Below are 17,126 nucleotides of genomic sequence, written 5' to 3'. Positions count from 1 at the left end.
TTCTCAATGTCATTAGACTCATCCAGTCAATTCCCAATATTATTAATTCAAATATCATTTACATTTCTTCTTTAGCCTGTTCTACAGTTATAAAAATTTGTACAACTAAAACTTTCAAATTTTTATGAGGCATGAACATTATTCTATGCATTGTATATACTTACCAAATATAGTCTTCAAAATAAACTCTGTAATCAGGAATTACTCCATTTTATAGATGAGGAAAATAAAGCTGAATGATTTTAAGAGTGTTGGTCAGGGCTACACAGCTATTTAGGTAATAAATGAATCCAAATGCTATGTCCATGCTGCCATTGCCATCTGTATTCTTCTTTAGGTTTGACTTTCAAAGTTTTCACCTACCAATCTGGTACCACCTTAACTACCTGACTTTGCATCCTAAAATTTTACTTTAGATACCTCGTGTCTCCTGTCTCATCCTGCTCCTTATGAATTTCCAGATCACTATCTTTATTTCATGCTTCCCTTCATTCATGGATGGATGCCCCTGTACCATATTTCCTTAAATCCAATTCCTAAATATGAGTTTCAAGTATTGACATAAATGCTGTCTCATCAAATAGTATCTGTTTTTAAAGGAGTTAGTATTTGAAATTAATGGACCCATATAATCATACAATTTTAGTGTTGGGTGGACATATGTAAATTTAACTGTTTATTCCTCTTACGCTACAGTTTTGTGTACTCTGTTAAAATAGGGTTTGCTAGAAAAATCAAATGGACCTTCTTAATTTTCTTTAAACAGTTCATTTCATTCATATTATATGTATTACAGTGAGAAAAAGTATGGATAGAATTTTAACATAGGGTACCAGCTAACTTTTCAACAAAACTTCATGGGGTGACTATGCCTGGAAAACTGGTCCTCTACAAATATAAAATATCGATTTTGTCAGTAAGCATTTAAGGAATTGATTAAGTCTGGAAGACTTAAGTTACTGAATCACAGTAACTGAGGTTGGCAAATAGATTTAGACTCCATTGCTAACTAAGATCCATTTGCCATGGCTGCCTGGAACAGCAGGGCAGAGTGCAGTGATCCATGTTTCAGTCTGGAAATGGAAACTAATGTTACTTATAGCACGTATTTGCTATTTACATACTAACCAAATTTACTAGAAATTGGCATATTAATTAAATTGCTAACTTATTTATATGATGCATACATACCTCCTTAGTGCTTAAAATACAGGGGAAACCATTATCCTAGCCTGAAAAGCACAAAGAAGGAGGTGCATCATTTTAAAAATTATTTCACAAAGACCATGCTAAGGCCTGATAAATTATGCCTGGCATGCTAAAGAGAACACCTGTCTATGTTGTGATGTCCTTGCTTCTACATCTGATACCTTTTTTTAAAAAACAAACCAAACATATATATTTATTGATTTCAGAGAGGAAGGGGGAGGGAAAGAAACATCTGTGTTGAGAGAGAATCATTGATTGGTTGCTTCCTGCACACCTCACATGGGGGATTGAGGCCCGCAACTCAGGCATGTGACCCGACGGGGAATCAAACTGTGACCTCTTGGTTCATAGATTGACACTCAACCACTGAGTCACATTGGCCAGGATGATGTCTTTCTTTTCTAAGTCAGTAATAGACAAACGTTGTCAAATTCTAATCTTCAAATTTATCATTAGGACTATTGTAATTAATTCCTTTGTTTTTGTTTTATGAATATAACTTAGTAGAGGGAAAATAATGTAAATTTAATCAGCTAGGTTCATGCATATTCTAGACTTGCTTTGATAAGACTAAAGCAAGTTATAGTAAGAATTTTTTGAAGGAGCCAAGACTTCTCTGATACACCATAATAAATAAAATTTTGGTTTACTTCTAGATATGGGTAGTCTTACACATAATCTACACACTTTATTTGATTAAATTTAGGTAGCAACTATGTTTTCTTTATTTTCAATTTCCATTTGGAAGTTGAAGAGAATAACTTAACTATTTCCTTTCTTCTGGTTTTATTATTTTGCATTTTATGTTTACAACCTTTCCTTATTAGTCTGCATATTCCTTGGGGCTAAAACCATGTATCATTCATGATTGTATTCCTAGCAACACTTTCCACATTGCCTTACACAAAATAGCTTTAAACATGCTGTCTGAATGAATGAATAAATGAATAATGAATTAGAGAAGGACTTCAATTCTCTTGTCTTGAAGGTTAAAGCAATTGTGATTTTATACTTCAAATAAGAGTACAATTCTCACTTTTGTTTGGGTATTTTCTTATTTAACTTTGTTTTAATCAATGAATAGAATGAAAATGTTGAACCCATTCAAAAACCTAATAGAAAAAAAACTAGCAAATTAGATACTGCAAAGGCAAAAACTGTTAAATGAACTTTAGACTATTAGAATTAGTTAGAAGCAAACTGTCCAACAACATCAGTATCCCAAATCGGTGGTCAGAGGAGAGAGGTGAGTTGAATCTGTCTTATTTAGAAGTTTAAACTCGTTGGAACCTAATTATCTGTCTCATACCTTTCTTCAGGAGAACTTTCTGAGAGCTCAATAGAGTTCCAATCAGAAAAACAAAGCCTGTGATCGTTTCATTCTTTTGTATATGGCTTTCCAGTTTCCCCAGCACCACTTTGCATCTGTTAGAGTGGCTATTATTAACAAGACAAGCAATAACAAGTTCTGGAGAGGTTGTTGAAAAAAGGGTGGGGATATAGGCTGGCACAACCACAATGGAAAGCAGTCTGGCGATTCACTGCTGGTGGGAATGCAGACTGGCACAATTACAATGCAAAACAGTCTGGCGATTCCTCAAAATATAGGAATAGAGCTACCATACACCCAGCAATCTCTGTCCTGGGTATATACCCAAAAAACTTAAAAATGTATTCACAAAGATATATGAACTCCTAGGTTTATTGCAGCATTTTCGTGGTGGCAAGACATGGAGACAATCAAAGTGTCCTGTGATAGAGGATTGGATAAAGAAGATGTGGTACATATACATAATGGAATACTACTCAGCCATAAGAAAGGATGAAACAGCACCATCCCCAACAACATGGATGGACCTTGAGAACATTATGCTAAGTAAAATAAGTCAGTCAGAAAAGGCTAAGAACTATATGATTGCACTCATATCTGAGATATAAAACAGAAACTCCTAAACACAAACAGCAGTGTGGTAGTTGCCAGAGGGAAGGGGGCTGGGATGAAGGGGATCCTAATATATGGTGACTAGAGAAGGTTTGAATTTGGGTGGTTGGCACACAGTACAATATAGAGATCTTGTAACATAGAAACCCACACCTGAAACCTATAAGATCATATGTACCAATGTCACCCCAATACATTTAATTTAAAAAACAGAAAAGAATAGCCTGATGCTTTTTCAGGCCTCTTTACCAGAGGCAAGAGCTGTCATACATGATTTTGATCAAGAGGAAAGTAAAATAAATTTGAGACTTTGCAAAAATTAATTTCCAAAGCTCTGGATTGGCTATTAACAGAGCTGCCTTTCAAATTCAATACAATACTAAAGAAAAAGAAAAACTCAGATTCGAAAGCAGTTCAATAATTGATAACTGTGACATAAGAAAACATCCACTGAGTCAGGAATGAATGTTGCCTGTTAGATTTTTTTCAAGTGCAGTTAAATTAGAATCATTTTTCTCATAGAATTCCATGCTATTGTAAAAAGCATCCTATGTAATAAAGGCTAATATGAAAATTGTCCCCTCGACCTGGAGTTCAACTGGGAGTTCGACCAGGGGGCAGGGCCAGCCTGCCAACTATCTGCGGCCCCTCCCCCTGGCTGGCCTAGCCCAATCGGCCCCGATTGGGGTGGGCCAGCCGGAAACCACCCATGCACGAATTCATGCAGCAGGCCTCTAGTATCCATATAAAGCAGTTAAATTTTTGAGTAAGTGGTTCCTAGCTCCTACTTGATGATCCATATTATTAGGCCCCTAGAAAGAGTTACAATTTTTATTATAGAATCCAGCACCATTAACTTTTGTTACCACGGGATCGTAGAAATATTTTTATTTCAGTGAAATAATAAATATAGTCTTTCATTCTCTCCAAAATCATGTCTCATGTTAGAGAGAGAGAAAAAAAAAAGCAACATAGACACAAGAGGCTGTACAGGAATAATGAATGGTCCTATACTTTCAAATCTACCTACCATTTTATTCACTGGTGGTAGAAACTTTTAACATTATTGTCCATGTAAGAAACACTGATCCTGTGTTGAAATGAACAGCAGCCCTAACTGGTTTGGCTCAGTGGATAGAGTGTCGGCCTGCGGATTAAAAGGTCCCAGGTTCGATTCTGGTCAAGGGTATGTACCTTGGTTGTGGGCACATCCCCAGTGGGAGGTGTGCCAGAGGCAGCTGATCAGTGTTTCTCTCTCATCGATGTTTTTAACTCTCTATCCCTCTCCCTTCCTCTCTGTAAAAAAATCAATAAAATATATTTTTAAAAAAGAAGAACATCAGACAACATATCCTATATAATAAAAGCCTAATATGCTAAGTGTCCAGGTGTCCAGTGACAGGTAGACTGTTCAATCAATCAAAGCATAATATGCTAATGATATGCTAAGGCCGCTCAACTGCTAACTATGACATGCACTGACCACCAGTGGGCAGATGCTCCAACCTGTAGATTAGCTTGCTGCTGGGTCTGGCCGATTGGGACTGAGGGAGATGGGCTGGACACGCCCTGGAGCCCTCCTGTGGTCCCTTTCCGGCCCTGATTGTGCACTGTTGGGGTCCCTTGGCCTGGCCTGCACCCTCTCACAATCTGGGACCTCTCAGGGGATGTCCTACAGCTGGTTTCAGCCCAATCCCACAGGTCACTCCCTTTGGAAGGGCACTATATGCAGGACTCAAGGCTGGTGAGAGCTGCTGTGGCAGTGTGAGCCTCTCCTGATTGGGACTGGTTGGGCTAGAGCCTGGGGCATTTGCAGTGGGGCCAGGATGAGCGGGAGTGGCAGGTAGGAGCTGCAAGTGGCGTTGGACTGTGGGTTTTGGCCCGATCCCCTTAGGCCACCTCGAGGGACCCCACCCGTGCACAAATTCCTGCATCGGGCCTCTAGTTAAAAAAGAAAAATTTTGGAAAAGACATGGTGTATGTTTCATGATCTTGGAAGAGGAAGCTTTCTTTTTAAAACACACAAAATGTTCTAACTATAAAGAAGACATATTTAATAACTTGGACTACATTATAAATAGAAATTTATGTTCATCAAAATCCACTACTTATAGAATGAAACAACAAACAATGAGAGAAGGTATTTAAAGTAGATTCATTTGGCAATTGATTCTTACCATTAATATATATAGAACTCATACAAACCATGAAAAAAAGAAAAATGACTACGTACTTCATAAAAGAAAATATCAAAAAATCAATACATACACAAAAATAATCTATCACAAAAATGCAAACTGAGAAAAAATATGAATTTAATACATACCTACAGGTATAAATAAAATGAAGGTGAAAAATAATAAGTATTGGTGGGATATTAGAAAATTGAAATATTTCCAGTTGCTACTAATAGGAAACCAAATTAGTAACAACAGTTTTGAAAACTGGCTATTAGTTAGCATTAATAAATAGCATATCTTATGCATAACTTTTGAGATAGAAATTCCATTCATAGGTATCCACTCAACCAAAATACACACATACAAAAAGAGATGTGCATAGAACCACTATTTGTAATAAGCAAAACTGTAAAAACAATCAACATAAGTTATAGAAACTGTGGCTTATCATACAATGAAATATTTTGGAGCAATAAAAATGAATGATTTTTCTCCTACATGTGCGTGGAAATTAGTTGAGTTGTACACATAAAAAATGCACTATTCTTATGTATATCATATTCCAATAAAAAGTTTACTTTAGAAATGCACAGCAGTCATTTATAAGCATGCTATTATTAGAGAAACCTTTGTGCAATGGCTGCATTGTGGGGGAAAATATTGTCATATATCTCTTTTTAAACTATCATTATGCTGGCCTCGTATTAAAAACTGTGCATTGCATAATGTCTCCAAATAAGTCCTTTTTGGTAACAATTGAGTTACTTAAGTAGCTATTAAATACCCATCACAGTAACTTGAATATTCAAGGTACCCTTTTGATGACAAGGAATCTTTCTTCATCCATGGAGACAAGATACCGTCACTTGTTTCATATTCCTTCCTAAAGGCTTATTTCTGTCAAGCTGCTTACATATTTGAAGTAAGTAACTGCCTTTTTGTGGTTTGACAAGATTGAAGTTCTCTGTTATTGCATATAGTGTGTTTAAGGAATAAGAATTAATACACTTTTCTTATTGCAGAACCAACGACTTTGATGTAACAGTAAGATTCCTTTCTGAAAACTTGAAAAAATGCAAATGGAAAATGATATTCATTATTATCTGAGTAATAAAACCTCCTGTTTTTAAATAATCATTTTTCTCATTTCAAACCTGCAAACTAAAAGCAATGACCAATTTATATACGATATTTGCATCCTTTCTGAAAATGGTATAACTTACATAGAATCCAAAACAATATTTTTCCTATGTTAAAAAAATACTGTTTTTCAAAATGCCGTCCCAATGTATATTTAAATCAAACCATGTGAGCACCCCTGTTTCACCACATTCATTTCAAGGACACTTATAGGTACACTGTGTTAACAATTTTCTACCAATATAACAGCAGTTGATTTACTCAGCTGCACAAAACTGCACTGTTTTTCTTAAAGCTTTGAAACTCTTGAATGAGAGGTGGAGCACTCTCTATAGACATGTATTAAATTTCTAAGACTTCAAAGGGAGCATAATTAACTCAATGCCACATAATTGCTCCAGGGACAGAAAAAAAAAGATAGAAACAGAATTGATATGCCCATTTTGCCCCTTAGAAATTAAATGACAATGCTAAATGAGTAATTTTGTTTTTAAACCTTAAACTTTTGACTTTTAAGTTAATACGTCCCTTGAATATTTCAAAAACTTTCCATGCCAACTTACAAATTATAGGAAGCAGTAAAGGTGGAAATTTCACTATTCCCGCTTTTTGACCACAATTTCTCCCTGTCTCTTCCTCTCTTAGATGCTTACTGAACCTGACTGTCACTGCCCTCCTCATAACCTTTAGTTCCTCTATCTTTCCTATTATCCCAATCCATCAGTTTCTTTCTAGCTTCACTTGCCTTTCTATCCATCATATAATCTAAGTAATTTCTACAAATACTTCTCTTAGGAACCAACAGTGATGTACCCCCTTTGACCTGCTGACAACTTACTTTACCAGTTTCACACTGTGAGTGGCCCCTACCATCCACTGTCAGCATTTGCTGCAAAGGAGTAGAACGATGCCGCAGGAAGTTAGAGAGCACTACTGATTAGATCTAGAGAGACCTTTAATTTTTATAACTGTAAATTTGAACAAAATGTTACACGATATACTTTCCAAATCTAAAATGACAGGATTCAATGTATTATTTCCTAAAAATTGCAGCAGTGGTTCTTAAAAGTACTTTATGCTTGTTTAGTTTTAATCTCTAAAAATCTGAAAGAACATTCTGGAACTTCCGGTTCAAGAAGGTTAAAGGGAGCAACCCAAAACCCCAACAGAATACAATGGACTGAGTAAACCATAACCATGAGGAACAAAGGTAAAGGCTATAAGAAAAGTGTTTTAAAATAAATTACTGAAAGAAAAAAAAAAGAAGTTGAAGCAGTAGTATCTGATGAAGAAGGTAGAAGGAGCCTTAGACTAGATATCATTGTAAGGGGCAGAGCAAAGAACCTTCTACCCTGCTGACATTTTGATACTTGCAAACACCAAGTCAAATCGAGGGCAGAAGTGAGATCAGGAGCTGAAAAGTAGGGAGTACAATCAATTTGTCAATTCTTGTCATTCGCAGTAGTTATATTCTATAAATTCATCATGCATACTGAATTAGTAAATACTGAGCCATAGCTTCTAGGGAAAGCACAGGGTTTGGTTTCTTTGGAGAGAGAGAGAGAGAGAGAGAGAGAGAGAGAGGGAGAGAGAGAGAGAGAAGAGAGAGAGAGAGAGAGAGAGAGAGAGAGAGAGAGAAGGGGAGAGAGAAAGAGTTGTTTTTCAATTACTTCTGGCTGCTATAATAAAATATTACAGATTGGGTAGTTTAAAACAATAGAAAATAATTTATCACAGTTCTAAAGGCTAGAAGTCCAAAATCAAGGTGTCCATATGGTCCTCTGGTTGTACACTTCTCCTTACATTTTTACTTGGTGGGAGGAGAGGGGCTAGGGAGCTCTATGGAATCTCTTTATTTTTAGAATAGCACTAATCTTATTTATGAAGATTTCACCCTCATGCTTTAAGCACCCACAAAGGCCCCCACCTCCTGATACTATCACATTAAACAAAAGATTTCAACATATGGATTTGCAGGGATACAAACATTCAAATAATAGCATCTTGAGTCATTAACATTGAACTCATGGCCAAGGGCACTAAACTGAGGCCCAAATGAATCTTATCTAGCACATGTACTTTCTCAGTAAGAGGCATCACAGCCTGCTTGTGTATGGGAAGATGGATAGCACTTCAGCAGTACACTTGGAGGCCATTTCACACAGTGAAATCACCAACAAAAGGCACAAAAAATGCAAAAGGACACTACAGAGGCTGCAAAAAGGAAACATTTACAATATGAGAGCTGAAATAAGAATGCAGAGCATAGATTTGATCTTATCAGGGAGTATTGTCTTTTGGTAACTCAAATTTTTCAGTTCTGCACATTTCTGTGAATGATCATGAAAGCTTCTCTAGTGTTGAGTTTACAGTTACAAATAAATTTTAAGGGGTATGTGAATTTGCAAACACAGAATCAGTAAATAAGATGGATCAACTCTTAAGTGTTTGTTGATTTTCACAGGTCCTTCTCACACAGTCTCATAAATCATATTCCTGAAAGCGGATATTCGTACTTATGCCCCCCACCCCCCAAAAGTAGAATTCTCTTTGGAAGACCCAAGTGGAGTTTCTGGGGTAAAATGGGCAACTATTCTTGGCATTATCATCCTAGAACAAGGACCTCATACAAACACATACAAAATCTAGTACTACCTCCAATTGAATGGCAATGTCCCATTTGCTCAATCTTTAGAGATGCCTGCCTTTTGAGCTCCATGCTGCTTGCTTTTTGAATGAATTGTTGGTAGTACTGAAGGGGTCAAGCTATTCCCTACATGGCGAAATGCTTCTAGAAGGCATGAGATGAGTTTGAGAACAGCTAATTGAGAAACAGGAACCACTATATATGTCAGAGGACAGTATGGCCAGCTTAGGATGGGGAAGGTTTCACATTCATTCTGGCATTCCTACTTCACTGCTCGAGCCTGTAGAATAAATTTAGTCCACAATTTGGACACATAAAATCAGTGATTGTGAAAGACTAGTGAGTGGAGAAAAATGGTGGCTGGGTAGAGGAAGGGAGAGGAATCTCTCAGGAAAACCACAAACATGGATTTCATGTGTTTGAGAACAAAGATAGAAATAGGTTATTACAAGAATCAACGTTCAGAATCAAGGATAGAGGGCCGTGGTCACAATACCAGTCAAGATCATATTAGCTGAAATTATCAAAATACAAAGATGTTCAAATACAATTACTTGAATAAAGTCTGGACTCATTTTATCAATCTTGAAACAGCAATTTTTGGTTATTGGTCATGGGCAGCCCTTCTCTGATAGAGCTTCATGAGGTCTAACATTCTGGGTTCCAGCCTCATCAATTAATCCCTCTCCGGTTGCCTTATTAAGACCTGTGCAAAAGAGCTTCAGTTTTTTTCTCCCCAAAATGAATCAACTTTTCCTGTTTCTGATATTCAACTTTAAAAACATTATCTATAATTTATTTTTACTTTTATCACCAAACTTCTCAAGTAGTCAACATATCAAATTCTGTTAATTCCCTCCATGACCCTTTGCAATCTCTCTCTATTATCTGCCATTCTTAGGAACCTTTGGCTCCTCAATACAAATATCTTTTTGTGAGTTTCCATTCTAAAATGCTTAACTCTAATAACTACACTACACTTTGTTCTAGTTACTTCAAACCAATGACATATCATTATCTGGGTCCCCCCCCACCCGCACCTTTAAAATTTATTAAAAATATTTTTTATTGGTTTCAGAAAGAAAGGGAGAGGGAGAAAGAGATAGAAATATCAATGATAACAGAGAACCAGTGATCAGCTGCCTTCTGCACGACCCCTCCTGGGGATAGAGCCTGCAATCAGGGCATGTGCCCCACACCAGGTATCGAACTGTGACCTCCTATTTCATAGGTCAACACTCAACCACTGACCCACACTGGCCAGGCTCCCCCTACCTTTTAGACTATCATTTACCCCTTCCCTACATAGTTTTTTACACTTCGCAAAATTAGTAGAGCTTCCCTGAGATATCATTCATAGCTCTTTCGAGTTTATTCTTTATAAATTCCCCTTCAGAGATTTATTCCACATGCAAGTGTTTAAAGGCACTCTGTGCCGAGAAATCTCTCATCTGTAGACTTTTCTATTATCCCAGCTCTTTCTGGCTATTTTCATCGCACTTTTTGGTTAATGTTCACTGTTTTCCTTTTGTCACCACACGTCCACCACTCAACACAGAAATCTGTCTTCTTTCCTAACTCACAAATGAACTTGTTATTGCTAAATAACTACACTTCTGGGTTTTTCATCTAATACACTTTCAGCCCTTTTTTTTACTGGACAATTCGTCAGCAATATCACATTGACATTATTTTCTCCTTTGCTTTGTACAACATTTTTCTTTCGCACTTTTTTTCTACTTTGCTTTCCCCCTACTGCTTAGGTTTTTCTTGGTTTCCTCTGCTAGATCTTATTTCCCTGCCTGTGCCTGGTCTTCAGTTGTGCCCTTCCCCTTACCTGACCTACTGTTTCTTTACACATGACAGTGCTTTAAATATATATGTCTGTCTTAGGACCTGACCTCTCTTCAGCATTTGAATCATGTATCCAAATATTTACTGCATATATATTTACTTGAACATGAGGGAAAACTCTGAGGATTAAATAACATATTCAACATGGCCAACGTAGACTTCTTCACCTCCCCAGGCCTGCTCTTCCTCAAATGTTGCCCCATCTCTATCTAGTTGCTTCCCCACCTTCGTAAAAGGCTCCATCCCCTCTTTTCTAGGGCATATCTTAGGATATCTCATTAATCCATATTAATATATTTCGGTCAATATATTATTCCCATTTTATTGATGACAAAACTGAGGCTCAGAAATGTTAAGTAATTTGCCAATACAACATCACCAGAAAGTGGCTGAGATAGGCTGGAATTTATCTATTACATCCCACATTTATTTTATGAATTTCTACTCCAGACACTAAGTCCAGTTCAAATGTGCCTTCTTAATGAAGTCCTCTCTGATCACCCCAGCCAAAAATGACCACAGAAGCTTCAACCTGATTTATTTAATTTTAAGATTCCAAGTTATATTACATGTCGTTGTGTATTTCTCTTCAAACTTATAGCAGACTTTGTGTTTCTTAAAGGAAAGAACCAACTCCTGTCAAATGGGAAATATTCTTTCTATTGTGGAAAAGTCTAGTTGTTCAATTTGCAAGACTAGAAAAAGCTTAAAGTTCTGTATTTATCCTTAAGCTGCACAACGAATTTCTCTATTAAAATTAAAAAAGACAGTATTGATATTTTCCAAAAAGTTTTATTCTTCTTAGTGATTTATATTCTGCTTCAGTTCCTTGGTACCAATTATATAGAGTGTCATAGAACTTCTAACACATTCTTAATTTGGATTATTGACACCAGTGCTTTTGGATTTAAAGAAAGCATAATAGAGAAGTGAGAAAAAGTATTAGTCAAATAATGTCACCCAAATAAAAAACACTAATAATAAAACCCATGTGAAAGTATGTAATGTCATGGCCCTATCTAGCACTATATAAAACCAAAAACTTGAAGCAAGGCAAAAATGACTTGACAATAATCCTTTGTAAGGCAATAGCAAGCATTTTAGAACACAGAGATATTACATCAATCAATAAAAAGCCTTAATTGTATTTTGACAAAGTTTCTAAGCTTCCAGCCAAATGAACAGATACAATAAAATTTTTGAGGATGCAGCATCATAAAGTGTATAGTGGTCATTACTTTGCAGTTTCAGACAGTGTTAATTATTTGTCTTAGCACAGAGTTCACAGAGCAGAGGTAAATTTGCTATATGTTTTTGTAAAAGTAATCATGGCCAGGCAACAAAAGCCTGATTCAAGTAAATCTTTTCTCAGAAGTAAAATTTTAACTTGCAAAAGAATCTAAGGATTAGTTAGAGAACTTTGCACTTTTGAATTCATTCTTGAATTTATTAGATTCATTCAGATCAATGGCACTTTTACACCCATCAGATTTCTTAAAACCATCCTGGATCTGTGCCTAAATATATATATATATATATATATATATATATATATATATATATATATATATATATATATATATATATATATATATATATAAATGCAAACATTCTCAGCAATTAACTGGACAGTACCGGGTAAATGCAATGAGCTGGGAATTCACTGTGCTAACCTCCATTAGTGCTGATGAGAGTTGTGTACTTAATTCCCTCTCGCTGCTCTTAACTTTCAACTTCTCTGTGGGATCTATTCCAATACATTTAATTTTAACACCCTGATGAGTTTTCTTACCTCAGTAATGAAGGATTTGGCTGTGGCGGGATTCATAATGAGGATGGCTCTCCTAAGAGTGTCTCGATAGCGATTCAGTTCCTCGATTCTCATGGTATCAAAGAGAGTGGTGATCATTTTATTGATGTTGTTTTCTACCTTTTGAAGTGCAACATCCATCCCCTGCTGAGATACTCTGTCCAGAAACTCTTGTATTCCACGGATATCTAGGAACAGCAAAATCCCATCACAGTGGGAATTAGAGCACAGAAGGGAGACAAGAACTGTTTCATTCATAGCAGAGTTGTTTATTGTCCAACATGGTAGGCTGGCTGTCTAAAACTGCTAACCGCGAAGCAGGTGCAACTCTCAAATATGTTTAAGATTTAGCATGATTTACTGTGTTTAAGTAACAAATGTAGAGATTATTATTTTTAAAGTGAATTTCTTTTTCTTCACTGGGCAGTCTAAACTATCTTACCTGTGGAAAATGTTAGGCTAGGATCCCCTCACTTCCCTAATGCAGTTGTCAGATAAGGAAAGTACACTTGTGATTTTTCCTCAGGTAAAACATGAATAGCATTGATGAATGAATCGGAATCGAGATTGCTAACATTTATTAAAATAAGGCAACCATATCACTAAACTTGACATTTACCATCTAAATGGAAAGAGAGTTTTGAGAGGTTATCTTCAAAGTGTCACAGGTCACTTAGACCACAAATAAAATAGCTTCATTTTTGTCTATTTTATGAGAACCACCTCCTTAGCTCAAATTTGACAAACAGGGTAGGAGATAGTTTTCTTATCAGGAGTATAAGGATTATACTTTGTATATAAAACAAAATTTGTGTGAAAACAAAATATTCACACACCCATTAAGGAAAAAATAAGTTCTGAAAGATTATCAGAAAAAAATTATGTCCAATTTACTTTTAAATAAAGAGGATGAAATCAAGTCTAAATAAAGTGTTTGTAGATTTATTCCTGGATGTATATTCTAGTATCAAGAAATGTCTGAAATGTTACCAATATTTCTTCCTAGTACCACATTGGGTGTTTATAGAAGGGATTTGAACATTGATAAGTATAATTGGAAAACATGTGAGAATATTAACTTAATATAGAAGATTTTCTTTACTATATAATAAACTACATGTTTTCTGCATATGTTCATGCCATACAATGTTTTAAAGGAGAAAACTAGTTAAGGATAAGAAGTAAATGAGGTTGTGTCATTGTCAATGGACTATATAAAAATTCTTAATTGTACATGATTGCATGCATGCAAAATTTGTCTCTCAAGAGAAAGAATTAGTTCATGTGTTTTTTAAGACATTAACAATTAAAAGCAATATATAAACCTATAGAGCAAGAAAACAAAGTCACAAACTTTGAAATTGACATTTACTCATAACAAAATTTATACTTACAAGGTTACAAATTAATTTTAAAATTTTGCTTCCTTATTAGTTTTATTTTAAAATAATTACTGATATAGAATAGATAACTATATAAATGCTACCTTATATTCCTTATTCCTAATTATATTATAAACCCAGGATGGCAGAATCATAGCAGCTTAAAAGAACCAAGCCTCATGTAGAGCAGAACAAGAGATAAAAGTGAGGGGATAATAAATGTATTATGTACTCATTAAATATCCAAGTCTGAAAGTACCTAAGGGGGTAAGATATTCAGGAGTGGATTAGACAAAGGGTTAGATCTGATGCAATTTCACAGATGTGGTAGACATGTAACAGGACTATGCACACTAAAGGAGATGTTCCCAAATGTTGGTGTGAATCAGAATCACTTAGAAATCTTATAAAAAATAAAATAAAAATAAAGCCCAGAACCAATATGCCTTTAAAATACACATCCAGCAGATCTTTGATTTTGAATTTTAAGTTGTTGTTTCATTTCATTTTTTTAGTTTGAATCACTTCTATGTGAATCTAAATATAAAAAGGGGACATCTGTAATACGTTTAACAGTAAAGATAAATTAAAAAAAAGTAAATATAAAACAAAATCAAAAATACATTGAAATAAGTAAAGATGCTCAGAAAACACTGTGTGACCAGAGCATAGGCTCCAGATCTGCATGCTCTAGGAAATGCTCTGTTCACAGAAATAATATATCAATGCAATTTCATATCTTAACTTTAATGCTCCAAAAATATTTATTGAATACGGGACAGGATGTTGTATACAAGGAGTACAACAGTGAATACTCTTCTCCACACTGAGGCAGACAATAAACAAGTAAACAACAAATACATACAAACCACATCAGTGCTTAAAGGAAACAGGAAGGGTATCCTGGGAGATAATGCCAGGCGGGGAGGGGGATCTATTTTAGTTAGAATATTCAAGGGAAGTTCTCTGGAAAACTGGCTTTTAAACTGTTCTAAAGGATGAGAAGACATTACCTACACAGAGAGATAGGAAGTGAAGACAACAGCTTGGAGAACATGCCTGAGGGCAGCAAAGAGCTAGTGTTTGAAGTTGAAGGATTCCAGTGTGGTGCAGCCCAGTCAGTAAGGAGGGCAGAGGTAGGTGAAGCTCCTTGTAGAGTGTGGGTCACATTATGTGCCCCCTGGTGAGACGCAGAGAGGTTTTGCTTTTATTCTAAATATGGTTTTTATCTATTGAAAAATTTAAGTAGAGGTTCTAAGTGGATGACAGGCTGTGTGTTCAGTATGAAAAGCAGTTTAAGTCTGAGAGTGACTTGTTAAGATAGTCTGATTCAAACGGAGTTTGTAAATGATATCCCCTCGATTTAAAACATTCTGACAGATTTTAGCTTTTAGTTTTTAACAGAAGGTAAGTTTTATATGTATAGTTATTGGGCCAGAAAAGTGATGTGATAAAATATTGTTAGTATCCCTCTGCTTCCTTATTCTGGAATTATGGTTATCATTGCCTAATGCATGTGATTCTAAAAAAACAAAAAAAATTAAAATCTCTTTTTTTGTCCTTTTTATGAGTTTATTGGGCTGACAGGGATTAAAAAGTATACAATTTTCAGGTGCACAATTCTACAACACATCATCTGTATACTGTATTGTGTGTTCACCACCCAAGTCAAGTCCCTAGCACCATTTATCCCACCTAGACCCTCCTCAATCTCCATTCACCCTCCAACCCCTGGCAATCACCATAAAACATTTCTGATCTCTAAATAAAGAAATATTTATTTCATAGATGTCTTATAAGATTAGATTAGTGAGGGCATGAGTGTGTACTTGTGTATGCCTATCAATCACATGGCAGTTGCTATTATCTTATCTAATAAAAGAGAAACATGGTAATTAGCGGACGACCGCTACCCTTCCCATTGGCTAATCAGGGCGATATGCAAATTAACTGCCAGCCAAGATGGCGGCCGGCAGCCAGGCAGCTTGTAACTAACATGAGGCTTGCTTGCTTCAGTGACGGAGGAAACCAACGTTCCCCGCCTGCCTTGCCGGCCTCTGAGCCTACAGTTTGAAACATTGTAACAAATATAGAAGCTAAACAAAACCCCAGAAACCTGCTTTCAGCGAGCCGGGATCTCAGAGCTGGAGTTATACATTGTTTCGATTATAAACCCAAACAAACCAGATACCCGCTTTCAGCAGCAGAGGCCTCAGAGCTGGAGCCAGAGCTAAAGCTGGTCCAGAATAAAAAAGGAAAAAAAGGAGCAGTTGGGAGCTTCAGCCCTCAGCCCCTCACCCAGACTGGCCAGGCACCCCAGTGGGGACCGCCACCCTGAAGGGTGTGTACCAGCTGCAAACAGCCATCATCCCCTCACCCAGGCTGGCCAGGCACCCCAGTGGGGACCCCTACCCTGATCCAGGACACCCTTCAGGGCAAACCAGCCAGCCCCACCCATGCACCAGGCCTCTATCCTATACAGTAAAAGGGTAATATGCCTCCCAGCACCGGGATCAGCGTGACAGGGGGCAGCGCCCAAACCCCCTGATCGCCCTGTGGTTCTGTGTGTGACAGGAGGCGGGGCCACAACCTCCCTATCCACCCTGCTCTATTCGTGACAGGGGAAGGCACCCCAACCTCCTGATCAGCCCTGCTCTGTGCCTGATACGGGGGAGCTCCCCAACCCCCTGATCGCCCTGCGGCTCTGTGTGTGACAAGGTGCGGCGCCCCAACCCCCTGATCGGCCCTGCTCTGTGACAGGGTGCGGCGCCCCAACCCCCCGCCCCCCCCCCCATGGGCCCTGATCTGTGTGTGACAGGGTAGAGCCATAACCTCCCCATCAGCCCTGCCCTGAGTGTGAGAGTGGCGGAGCCCCAACCCCTGATCGGCCCTGCTCTGTGGGTGATAGAGGGTGGCACCCCCACCCCCCCACCCCAAGGGCCCTGCTCTGTGTGTGATGGGG

The 17,126-nt window shown here is 37.3% G+C and overlaps 1 protein-coding gene across 1 annotated transcript in view; it reads right to left on the bottom strand.

Annotated features, from left to right (window-relative positions):
- The window catches only part of GRID2 (glutamate ionotropic receptor delta type subunit 2), a 1,375,820-nt gene that overhangs the window by 682,325 nt on the left and 676,369 nt on the right, over positions 1 to 17,126 (bottom strand). Inside the window, exon 4 of the mRNA XM_036339775.1 lies at positions 12,765 to 12,970. Within this exon, the coding sequence (XP_036195668.1) occupies positions 12,765 to 12,970 (206 nt within the window). The remainder of the gene's footprint in view (positions 1 to 12,764; positions 12,971 to 17,126) is intronic.

This window comes from Myotis myotis, unplaced genomic scaffold, assembly GCF_014108235.1.
Source record: "Myotis myotis isolate mMyoMyo1 unplaced genomic scaffold, mMyoMyo1.p scaffold_m19_p_1, whole genome shotgun sequence".
NCBI lineage: Eukaryota > Metazoa > Chordata > Mammalia > Chiroptera > Vespertilionidae > Myotis > Myotis myotis.
This window is presented reverse-complemented; position numbering and strand designations above follow the sequence as displayed.